Below are 11633 nucleotides of genomic sequence, written 5' to 3'. Positions count from 1 at the left end.
AGATAGTCAAAATATCTTCCTATAGACCAGCAGAATCAAGAACAATTCCTGTCTTCTAGATCAATCAATCAATCTTTATTTCAGACACAAAAGAGGTCCATAGTAGACTAGACAACAAACAACTTTGTGTACGGAAACTTGTTACTGTTTTGATTAAGATAATACACCTCTTCTAGCTGTAGAATAAAACAGAAAAAGACGTTGAAAACAGGATGCTCGTATCACTTCTCAGTCAGATTTTCCCTGTCCAAGATGGCGGTGTCATCGCTGTGGTCGGAAAGTGCAACGCTGTATTTTGTCGTAAACAGTCGGGCTTCAATGTGTGTAACACCGGTGTTTGGAGTTTTGCTGACTGCTACTGAGTGACGCTTCGTGACTTTTGCAGCAACTGTATCGCAGCTCAACGGTGTCCACCTGGAGCTCCGAGCTGGGCGTCATGGGGGATAATATTGTAAGTATCCGAACGGCTTGGTATGTTTAATGGTTAGAGTCCCGAACGATGAGGCAGCAGAATTAGCTCCGTCAGCTAACGCTAGCAGAGGGGCTGCGGCCTCCTCAGCTTACTGCCTAAACTTAGCTCATAGCTCCATTTAGGACATCCGAGTAAAAATAAATCACCATTGTTCACACAAAAGCTTCGAATAACATAGATATTTTTAAAATACAATCCACTCTCAGCTTTAAGTATTCACCTTCTTTAATTGTAATTTACCAGAAATCTTCTTGATGGATTTAATGGAAGCTAACTGATGTATTAGTTTAAATTGAAACAGCGCAGATGAACAGAAACAGAAGTAGTGTAATTTTATGACAATGTCGTGTTTATAATCCCGAGATGGTTTCATGAACAATACAAAAAAATCCATTAACACAAATTATGTATTTTTTTGCATTGTCACTGTTGACATAAATTCATGACCCCTCTGTGCTGAGGGGGAGAAAACTCCATGTTTTTCCAAATGATGTGGGGAATCCTATAGAAAAGGGGGTGCTTGTGTAAATAAACAATTGTAGATGAGATTATATATATATATATATATATATATATATATATATATATATGTGTGTGTGTATAAGCACTCCATCAACTAACCTTTATGTTTTATAATGCAGATCATCAGGGTGCAGTCTCCAGATGGGATGAAGAAAATTCCTTCTACCAAAAGAGAGACGGCAGCTGCTTTTCTGAAAAAGGTACAAAATGCAGATACAAAGGACTGCCACGGTGGGATTATCTGTGTAGTATGGTCTACTACAGTGGAATCCACTTATAGTGATCATATTGGTCCAGAACCAATTTGAACACTACAAACGGTTGATTACTATATCTAAATTTCCTAATATTTCACTTATTTTTCATTCAGGATATCATCTAAATGCCATTTGTGTGTTCTTTCAAAGAGAAAAATGAAATGAAACGGATAGCTTCCGCATTTACTGAATTTTATTACAGTACCAGGCATGCAAGTTTATTTACAGTATACTGTGCTGTGAGCAGACATAACTCTGGTAGCCTGGTGCTGCCGGTGCATTTTTTTTAAACAAGTCTGAAGTTTGAAAGAAACAGTTTCATAGAACAACATCATTAAAGATAACTGCATAGGCTATCCAGGGTTCCCTGGATCAGAGTGTTCTCCAACACCGAGGTCACTTCTTGAATGATGTAAAAGGTCAAAGTTTTTGAAACCAACATGCAAGAGACCAGTCTTTTAAAATGCAAACTGCATTCCTACACTGCTACCTGCACCAAAGTGCTCTTGTACCTCCACGATGACACCAGAGCGCCGTCATCACTTTCGATCCACTTATTAATTATTTTTGCACATGTTTACATTCATAAAATGGCCAAAAATGAACACTATAAGCAGATTTCTTGATTACTAGAAACAAATTATTTAAACAGCATTTGTACAGAAATGATTCTGTCCCAAGCATTTTGAACACTATAAGCGGTTGATTACTATATCCGTGATCACTATAAGCAGATTCCACTGTATTCAAAACTATACAAAGTGATCAGCCTTGCTTTGTTTCAGCTTATTTACATTTTATTCGTATTTTTTTTTCTCCCATCAACTAAACTGCCTTTATTTACAACATAACAGACATAAGTGTTAAGGATTTATTATTTATGAACATGAAAATAAGAATCTAGATTTTTATCACACTCTGGGTTCCAGTCTGAACAATATTTTGGCCAGTTTAATCCTATTTGATATATGAGATCATAACCTCTCATCAAATTAAAATAAATTGGAGAATACTTGTACTGATGGGTAGTTTTTATTTAGCTGACATAACAACATTAGCTTACAGTTTGTGTAGATCATACAAAACTTACATTAAATTATCATTAATTATAGCAGCTATAAAGAGTCCCCAAGTACTCATGCAAATGTGCTAAAGTAAAAATAGACCTGAAACCTGCGGAAAATGTGTTGATTATTATTATTAGTGGATAGGTTTTGTGTATCAGTTGTTCTCATTTCTATAATTTAAACCAAAAATAGGCCATATTGGCTAGCTGTACAGACAGACTGACTGAAGCTGTGCTTAAGAAGCTGTTACAGCCGATTATAAAGGCAGAAATGCAAATGTAAATGTAAACAACGTTCCATTGTGTCAAATCAGAGCATTGCTTTCAGCCTTAGTGATGCCAGGATTGACAGAGTGGTTTTTGATTCTGTATTTAGAGCCNGTTACAGCCGATTATAAAGGCAGAAAACAGGTTATTGTTAATCAGATTACAAAAGATGTTAAAGAAAAACGTATATTAAAAAAAAAAAAAGAAAATCTTTCACAACAGCCACTTATTAAAATGTTAAAAGATATATCCAGTTCATTCAGGACATAATAAGGACCTCTGCTCTTGCTGCAATCTGGACTGTTAAGGCTGCAGTTAAGTGCTGTCACATTACAGGTGACTCTGACACTAAATAGCGTAAACTTCAACCTCCTGCGTTGTGATTCGTCCGGTCTGGAGCTTAAGAGGTTTAAACCGCATGCGGACAGCTTTTTAGTATGTTGTTGTTTTTCTTAACTCCCAATTGTTTCTGGGTTTTGTTATCCAAACAGACTGTATCTGCAAATGTAAACAACGTTCCATTGTGTCAAAAGCATTGCTTTCAGCCTTAGTGATGCCAGGATTGACAGAGTGGTTTTTGATTCTGTATTTAGAGCCCTTCTTTGTAAGGAGAATTTTTGCACTGACACAGCGGGACAGTGATAATCCTGGCAGTTATTAGTTTTGGCATTTTACAAAAACACAGATTCTCCTTTCTTCTTACCATAAAGATAAAAAACCCATCAAGAAAAGAAGTGCAAGCTCTACTTGTTTTGTTTTTCTTAGCTTTTCTCTGGTTTGGCTTGTCAGTCCTGTGCTGCTTCTCTGAGCCCTCCTGGCTTCCACTAATGACAGTGGCCTGTGTGGAAATTTCCAATCAGAATATTTCCATGCTTGTCTTCGTAGCGGTTTGACAGGCTTTTCTTTTCATGACTTATGTGGTCATTTAATATAGTTTCGCTTGTGCCTCATTTTTGTTCATGAGCTTAACCTAAATACTTTGAGTAATAATTATAGCTGTGTTTGAAGCATCCACCTAAAATAGATCAAACTCCTGCAGGGCGTTGCGTCTGAGCCTCATCAAAAATGCATGTATCTGTAGGGCTGCAGGATGCCGCAGCCTTCAGATCAATGGAAGGAGCAGGTTTCAGTTTCCTGCTGATCACCTGCCAGAAGAACAACCTGAAACTTATGAGCAGAGTCGGCGCTGGGATTGCTGCTGAAATTATGGCGGATGTAGGTTGTGTCCCTTTGATTAGAGACACACTTTAAAGATTAAAAATATTGAATTCATTTCTTGTAGGGACGCTTCTAATGAATTCTATGATAAACATGTTAGAATATCCGTTTGCATCTTAAGATCAGATTGATCGAGATCAGGCATTTGTGGCTGTTATGTAAAGCATTGTGATCCAGCCAGCTGCAGCCTGGCTTTGTTTCACTAGTGATGGGGCCCATAGCGTTCTATAGAACAGACCCTTTATTCTCTACCCATCCTCTGATTTCACTGGGAGACGGTCGGTTAGGGCCCTATCACACCTTGATGATTTAGATAGCGTATTCTCGAGGTCCCAGAATCTCCTAAAACGCTGGCATACGCTAAACTTTCTATGTATTTTTTTAATTTATGGCGTATACATAGGGTACTCATAACGAGTCCAGAGCGTATGTCCAACGGCAGCCTAACCTATGCATAATGCAAGGCAGCGTAATGCCAATGAAATGATGCAGAAGCCAATGTCCTGAGGGGAGCAGCAATGTACCCAGAGGTGCTTGGCCTGTATAAAAAGATTTCTTTGATCACGGTATAAACCTAGCTGCTGTTTACCGCCTGCCAAAAAAGAATAAATAAAAAGAAAGAAAGTTTGTAGTATCAGCAGATTCGGCATCATGCCTGCTAGGAAGTTTGTTGGTCGTGGGCGTGAACGCAGCGAGGATCCATCACACTCACCCTATGATGGGGATGCAGTCTGGAGGAGAACCACCTTTGAAACCAAAACGCTGCAAATACGCCATTATACAGTAGCTCTAAGTTAGAAACACGTTCAGCGGTTGTCTGGAACACGTCAGATACGTTGAAATGTGTTGGAGATAAGTTATTGATAAGTTACGCATCAGTTATGCACAAGTTACTCATAGGTTTTGCATAAGCTAGAAGCCGCGTATGAGCATTCGACGGCATATGTTGGGCTCAAAATTTCTCGCCGTATGTCAACGTGCTTTAGCGGGCTAATAAGTTATACAAAATGTACTTTAACTTACCCAAAGGATGCCAGTATTTTTTTTGTCAGATTTTTCATACATCAGGCATACGCTGGTCTAAATCTTGCTGTGACAGAGACTGTAGGAGGTTTCATCTCAACAATCTCTCTACTGATCTGCAGTGACTAATATTAATCCTTTATTGAACAAATACTATTTGGTGTTATTGTTCAGGAAATATTTAGAGGTTGTAGTTTTACCTTTGATAGGTTTGGTAACTGTTATTGTCTCCTACAGGTGGCCAAAGAGTTTGGGTTTAATTCCAATGGCTTTTCGGTTTATCTGAACCGCAACAAGACCGGAGAGATTCTGTCCCAGAACAAAACACTCAGCTTGCTAAAGATCAAGTAAGTTCAAGGAAATCAAATGTTGTTTTTTAAGGAAAGCTTATGATGAGCTGAAATCTAAATACAGAAGATAAACAAGTACTAAAATTAGAAATTAAAAAATGAGTTCAAATAAAGGTATTAGCAATATCAACATTTATCATTTTTTAAGATTTTTTTTAATGATGTTACTGTATATTAGGGCTGCACAAAGTTGCGTCTCCCTGCTTCAGCACAGCTGATTCTCATTATTGAGGTTCAGCAAAAGCCTGTTAATCAGCTAGCAATGGAAAACAGCTGTGCTGCAGCAGGTAAACCTGTAAAACCTGCAGGACAGCGGCCCTCAAGGGCCGACTGGAGCATTTAGATTGATTGCCTGATTGGCTGTATTGTTAAGAAGAGCTTTTGCATCAGTCACTATGTCGCTTATAAATTGTATTTAGTTAATTATTTTGTATTAATAATAGTAAATATTAGTAATAATGTGTCATAATTATGTATTATTTATTATGCTCCTGTTTATTTCTAACAAACCTTTATCTGGATTTCATTTATGCTTGATTCAGATTCTTTTCAGAAAATCCCACTACAGCATTCAGACTATAGTTGGACTTTGGATCTTTGAATTTTCTGCTCACAAGTGGAGCGAAACAAGATCCAAACTTACTTTAACTTTGTTGTCCTCACAATACAATGTTTTGAATCTCACAGAGAACTACTTGTATAGCAGTATAGGCTACTACATTTTAAGTAACACTTTGGAGCATCACTCAGTTTAAGATATATTACATGATTTATCAGGTTGATAAAAAGCACTTGCTGTTCTTGTTAAAAACTTGCCCGTGTTACTAAAGAGGGTCGGATCCATTACTGTATACTGTACCAGTTTATGGCAGTCTGAGCTCACCTTAAACCTGAGTGCCAACTACGCTAAAAGTTGTTTAGAAACAAACAGAGAAGACACTTGACTGATCAAATATGGTTTAGTTCTCTGATGTAGGATTTAATCCAGAGGGATGAACGTGTCTTTGTCTTTATGATTAAATCCACGTCTTGTTAATCTATTGGTCCAACGTCGTCTGCTAGCAGATTCCAAAACACAGAGAGGGAGTTAGTTGAATTTGTGACAGTGCTGTGTTGCCAGTGGCTTTCAGGGGTGATAAACCTGGATGTTATAGGACTAGCACTCCTAGTGGCTAAATCTATCCAGAGTCAATTCATTCAGATTCTGAACACAAAGTATAGACAGTATTTGGACAGAGCTTTTTTTTTTCTACCCTTGAGTGTCATTTTTCCTGAAGCTTAGATTAATAATTTTTTATTAGATATCAATAGATGTATTACTGTCAAACTTTTTGTGCAGGAAATGTTGGTTTTATTTTATGTGTTTCTAAATACAATTAAATTAGATTCATAAAATAAATTAAATGCAGCCACTGGTAGGGTTTTCTTTATGGAGATTTTTTTTTTTTGCTGTTTCTTTTTTTGTTTCAATGCTACTTTTATGTTTTCCTTGCAGGCATGGGGACATGTTGTTTCTGTTCCCCTCTGCGTCCTCCTCCTCTTCAGGGGAAGGAATGGACACGGCGACCTCGCACTCATCTTCATCCCTGCCGTCTATATCATCCTCCTCTTCATCCTCCTCTTCGTCCTCGTTAATCCCTCGGTCATCCTCTGCACCACAGGTACAGGAGGATGAGATAGATCAGTATCTGGCCAAGCAGGACGGCAAGATCTACAGGAACAAAGACCCCCAGCTGTAAGACCGACGGAACGGCCGCAAACATTTAAATCAAAAGCAGATGTGGAAAAGCTCATAAATCTCCGTTTTGTTCCAGATGTCGTCATGGTGCCCTTGGAAAATGCGTGCACTGTGTACCGTTAGAGGTAACAGCCAGTCTTTCATAATAAAACTGATGGGATAAAAATGTTAACAAGCAAAATGCTGAAGGATGCAGCTTCTGTCTTTTCCAGCTTTTTGACGAAGACTATCTGAACCACCTGGACCCGCCGGTGAAGCACATGTCTTTCCACGCGTATCTTCGCAAACTGACCGGTGGAGCTGATAAGTAAGGCGTCTGGTTTTAATTCTACCAGCAGATATGTTAAGAATCTCTGTGTAAGAGACTAACTCTTTCCGGATGCTAACAGAGGGAAGTTTGCAGCTCTGGAGAACATCAGCTGTAAGATAAAGTCAGGATGTGAGGGTCATCCTCCCTGGCCTGAGGGAATCTGCACCAAGTGCCAGCCCAGCGCCATCACTCTGAACAGACAGGTGCGGCTCCGTGGTTCTCTCCACATCCCAAGGAAAACCTAAATCCAATAATATTAATTAGGTTCATAACACTCACTAGACAATAGCAGCTGGAAGGAACAAAACACTTTTTTAGTATCAATAAACCAACATTTTCCTTTTTTTTATTTCTACCAAATCAAGAGTCTGTTTTAACTACTAAAGAAGCTGCTGTGTTGATATTTCCTTCACTAATGTAGACATATGATGAAGCTGTCGCTTTGTAAATCTTCACTCAAACATATCTCGTTGGTGTTTGTCATATTTGTGAATTAACGGGCCATATGTGGGAAAATATTCCATCTCCATGCCTTCCCACAAAAGGCCAATTATCTAAGTGCCCGTTAATCAGAGATGAGTGGGGTTTAGTCAGCTTTTAGCATGCTGAGCTGGTCCATCTAGATTAGTGCAGGAAGCATCTGCATGTTGTAGCATAGAAATATCTGATAGGTTTATTGGATTTTATGGTGATAGTTTTAGTATCATTTGGAAAAATGTGGGACATTTGTGACAAAGTTGTCAAGGTTTTTTTCCTGAGGATATTATTATATACCTTTAACGTGCCTCAATTAACTTGAGATCAGATCAATTATTCTACAGTGTGCGAGGCATGGGAAGCTGATCCTGAATCGTTTCATCTAATACCACAGATTCTAAACTTAATCGCAACCTTAGAGAAATGTAAAAACTCTAGAATATTGGGCAGGTTAGCTATTCGCATACAATCCAAACCCTAATGCTAAGTTCACACCAGATGCGCTTTGGACAGCAAAAAGTGCCTGCTGCTTCATTTTTGAAGCGTGTCCGCATTAAGGTCAGGCGCACATCAAGAGCATCCTTAAAGCTCCTGAAGCGCGTTCTGTAAAGTGTGTCCAGATGTGTCTGATGCTTCTGCTGCTCCTGTGCTCAATGGCAGAGAGCTGCTTTGCTATATTTACTCTTATAAGTGGGTAAAAGGTAGTTTTAATATATTCCCAGCAGCAGCTAGTGTTGGTTGCAGCTGGAAGTAGATGTTGGCGGTTTTGTTTGGGGTACAAACTGAACGCACCGGAATAATAAAAGCAAACATATTTTGCAGGCAGGTTTCGACATTTTAAGTTAATTTAGGCGTTAATAAACTGTTTCAGGGGAGTGATCATAGCGATCTGCATCAGCAGTGCTGTGTCTGTCTCCCTGTCAGCTCCCAGATCAGCTTCTCTGACTGGTAGATGTGGCGCATCAAGCAGCAGAAATAAAATTTTCCAACCCCAGCAACTGTTGCTTGTGAAGCACGCCATACGCCTCAGAAGCTTAAAAGCTCCTGAGGCGCTACTTCAGCTGCTCATGCGTCCAGATGCGTTGCTCCTGCTGCTGCAGGACCTTGTGATGTGCTTCAACCATTGACCCTTCATGTAAACCTGCTGTTTCAATCGTGTTTGGTGTGCACATTGCATAATAGCAACTACTGCTTCTCTGCTCCTCACAGAAATACAGACATGTCGACAACATCATGTTTGAGAATCACACCATCGCCGACCGCTTCTTGGACTTCTGGAGGAAAACGGGCAGTCAGAGGATGGGTTACTTGTATGGACGGTACACGGAGCACACAGACATCCCGCTGGGAATCCGAGCTGAGGTTGCTGCCATCTATGAGCCCCCACAGGTGATGAAAGCCCCACAGATCTTCCCAAACTAACCTAATTCTCTAATGTTTTCCCTCATATTAATGCAGAAGGTTTAACTTATCATTTTGTGATCTGTCAGACTGCGACCCAGAACAGTCTGGAACTGTTGGAGGATCCCAAAGCTGCAGCTGTAGATGAAATCGCTGCAAAACTGGGGCTCTGCAAGGTGGGTCTGCTTCCCCTGCTGTATGCTCTGTGGATCAGATGTGGTTTTCACAGACATGCAACATCGGTCTTCGGCATCAAGGCAGATTTATGGTTGCTCTAAATGCACGTAAATGCCAGACTAACCTGCCAAACCAGATTTATTGTCTTTGTCTCTCAGCATTACTGCAAATAAAATGTTTTCATTTGTATTCATTGAGTTTTTTTATTCTGCTGAAGCTGTAGATTCATTTTCAGACTCATTAACATGGAGCAAGTCTTGTTGCGTAGATTTAAAGATTCCAACAAATGTTTTCACGCTTTATTTATAATTTTTTCATCTCTGCATGCACATTATTTGGTCTAAGATAACAAAGGAGTTGTTATAGTTTTTCTCTCTGTGTTTTGTAGGTGGGCTGGATCTTCACAGACCTGCTGTCTGAGGATACCAGGATAGGAACCGTCCGCTACTCAAGAAACCAGGTGAGGTTAAAGGTCAACAGTGTCACTATGATGCTGTTTTCCTCTGTGATTAAAAAGTTCTCACTCGTCTCTTAGGACTCCTTTTATCTGAGCGCTGAGGAGTGCATCACGGCTGGATATTTCCAGAACCAACACTCAAACCCCTGCAAGCTTTCTAGAGACGGGTTCTTTGGATCCAAGTTTGTGACCGTCGTTGCTACAGGTTGACTGCTTGATAAAGTTTTTTTTTTTTTTTCTTTTTATGGTGATAAATCACAAACAAATCCTTCAATGCATGTTATTTCATATACAGTAAATGTCCTGGGGTGGTGGGGTTTCTACTCCATGTTACTGATTGCTGTGCTTCTGTTTGTCATACTTCAAAGTTAGCTAGCATGTGAAGCTAAGCAGAGGAGCTCAGCTTGTGGTGCTGCTCTGCTCTCAGTAGTGAAAGAAAACCAAAAATATTGATTTCTGTTTGGTTCTTCTGAAAATTATCACCTGACTTGCATATTTTTTATTGTTTTTAATTTTATTTTAAAGGTCTATTACAGAGGTCAGATCAGTGTTTTTGTTTGCATGTTCTGTGTGCAGGAGGTCCAGATAATCAGGTCCACTTTGAAGGTTACCAGGTATCCAATCAGTGCATGGCTCTGGTCAGAGATGAATGCCTGCTGCCCTGTAAAGACGCCCCTGAGCTCGGCTACGCCAAAGAGTCCAGCCCGGAGCAATATGTTCCCGACGTTTTCTACAAGGTGAGACTCTGCCGCTCACTGTGGAAATAAAGTGCTGCAGCGGATTTACAGTAATCAGACACATTAGTTCCAGTTAGGTATATTTTTGTTTATCTGTTTTTTTTTTTTTTGTTTTTTTTCCCCCAACAGGATAAAGATAAGTTTGGGAATGACGTCACGTTTCTGGCTCGGCCTCTTCCTGTCGAGTACCTAATCATAGACGTGAGTCTGCTTGTTACTCATCTTGTCCATCTGATTACTTTAAGGTTACTTTTTAAAATGCATTTGAAAATATATATTTTTTTAGATAACCACGACTTTCCCAAAGGATCCTCAGTACACCTTTACATCCACACAACGCTTCCCGATTGAAAATCGCGACATCCTCGGAGAAACACAAGTAAGTCGTTTTTAAGTTTCCTTCCCAGCTCTGATTGTTTTCTCATCTCCTCAGAGCCTGGCTGTGCTCAAAGCTCCAAATATGGAAACCCTCAAAGGGACGTTCTTAGTGAAGCTCAATGTTTTTTTTTGTTTGTTTTTTTTTTTACAGGATTTCCACAGTTTAGCCACGTACCTGTCCCAGTGCTCCTCTGTGTCATTCCTGAACATCGTCTCAGACTTCCATTTGCTCCTCTTCCTCGTCACCAACGAAGTCATGCCTCTGAGGGTGAGTCGGCCTTACAAACCTTATCACTCCTGCTGATTTCCAGCTTTGGCTGTAAGGGTTGGTTTTACTGGACCGACGCTTTTTTTTTTCCTTTTTGGTTTGATTTTTCTTTTTTGTTTTACTTTATTTTTTTTCTGCTGCACTTCAATGTTATACATTTCAGATACATCATTTACGTTACAGTCTGTAATTACAGCATTTATCCCCGACTGACGTTACAGATTTTATTTGTTGTTTGAGGTGTTTTGTTTTTTTAGGGAAATACTGCTAAAATCCTACATTTAAGGATTTTTGATTAACTGGATAAAATAATTGTCGAATAAATGTCAAGTTATGTTTTATCCAAACAAATCATGATATAAATTTTGGCCGGATCGTCCAGCGCTATGATTAGGGATGGGGATCGAAACCCGGTTCCATCAAGGACCCGGTTCCACTTTTTTCAAAACCCGAAAATCAATAACGTTTGGGCTTATCGATACCCCTTTCGGGTTTGGTCCTTTTTTTTTTTTTTT

At 39.5% G+C, this 11633-nt stretch overlaps 1 protein-coding gene across 1 annotated transcript in view; it reads left to right on the top strand.

Annotated features, from left to right (window-relative positions):
• Positions 1 to 293: 293 nt before the first annotated feature.
• The window catches only part of nploc4 (NPL4 homolog, ubiquitin recognition factor), a 15859-nt gene continuing 4519 nt past the window's right edge, over positions 294 to 11633 (top strand). The window contains exons 1-15 of the mRNA XM_015377095.1: positions 294 to 451; positions 1114 to 1194; positions 5063 to 5172; positions 6671 to 6910; positions 6990 to 7038; positions 7126 to 7220; positions 7303 to 7426; positions 8910 to 9089; positions 9191 to 9277; positions 9667 to 9738; positions 9814 to 9940; positions 10312 to 10472; positions 10602 to 10673; positions 10759 to 10851; positions 11002 to 11118. Coding sequence (XP_015232581.1) covers positions 437 to 451; positions 1114 to 1194; positions 5063 to 5172; positions 6671 to 6910; positions 6990 to 7038; positions 7126 to 7220; positions 7303 to 7426; positions 8910 to 9089; positions 9191 to 9277; positions 9667 to 9738; positions 9814 to 9940; positions 10312 to 10472; positions 10602 to 10673; positions 10759 to 10851; positions 11002 to 11118 — 1623 coding nt within the window. The 5' untranslated portion in view covers positions 294 to 436. The remainder of the gene's footprint in view (positions 452 to 1113; positions 1195 to 5062; positions 5173 to 6670; positions 6911 to 6989; positions 7039 to 7125; positions 7221 to 7302; positions 7427 to 8909; positions 9090 to 9190; positions 9278 to 9666; positions 9739 to 9813; positions 9941 to 10311; positions 10473 to 10601; positions 10674 to 10758; positions 10852 to 11001; positions 11119 to 11633) is intronic.

Source organism: Cyprinodon variegatus, unplaced genomic scaffold (assembly GCF_000732505.1).
Source record: "Cyprinodon variegatus isolate N-32 unplaced genomic scaffold, C_variegatus-1.0 Scaffold146, whole genome shotgun sequence".
Lineage (NCBI taxonomy): Eukaryota > Metazoa > Chordata > Actinopteri > Cyprinodontiformes > Cyprinodontidae > Cyprinodon > Cyprinodon variegatus.
This window is presented reverse-complemented; position numbering and strand designations above follow the sequence as displayed.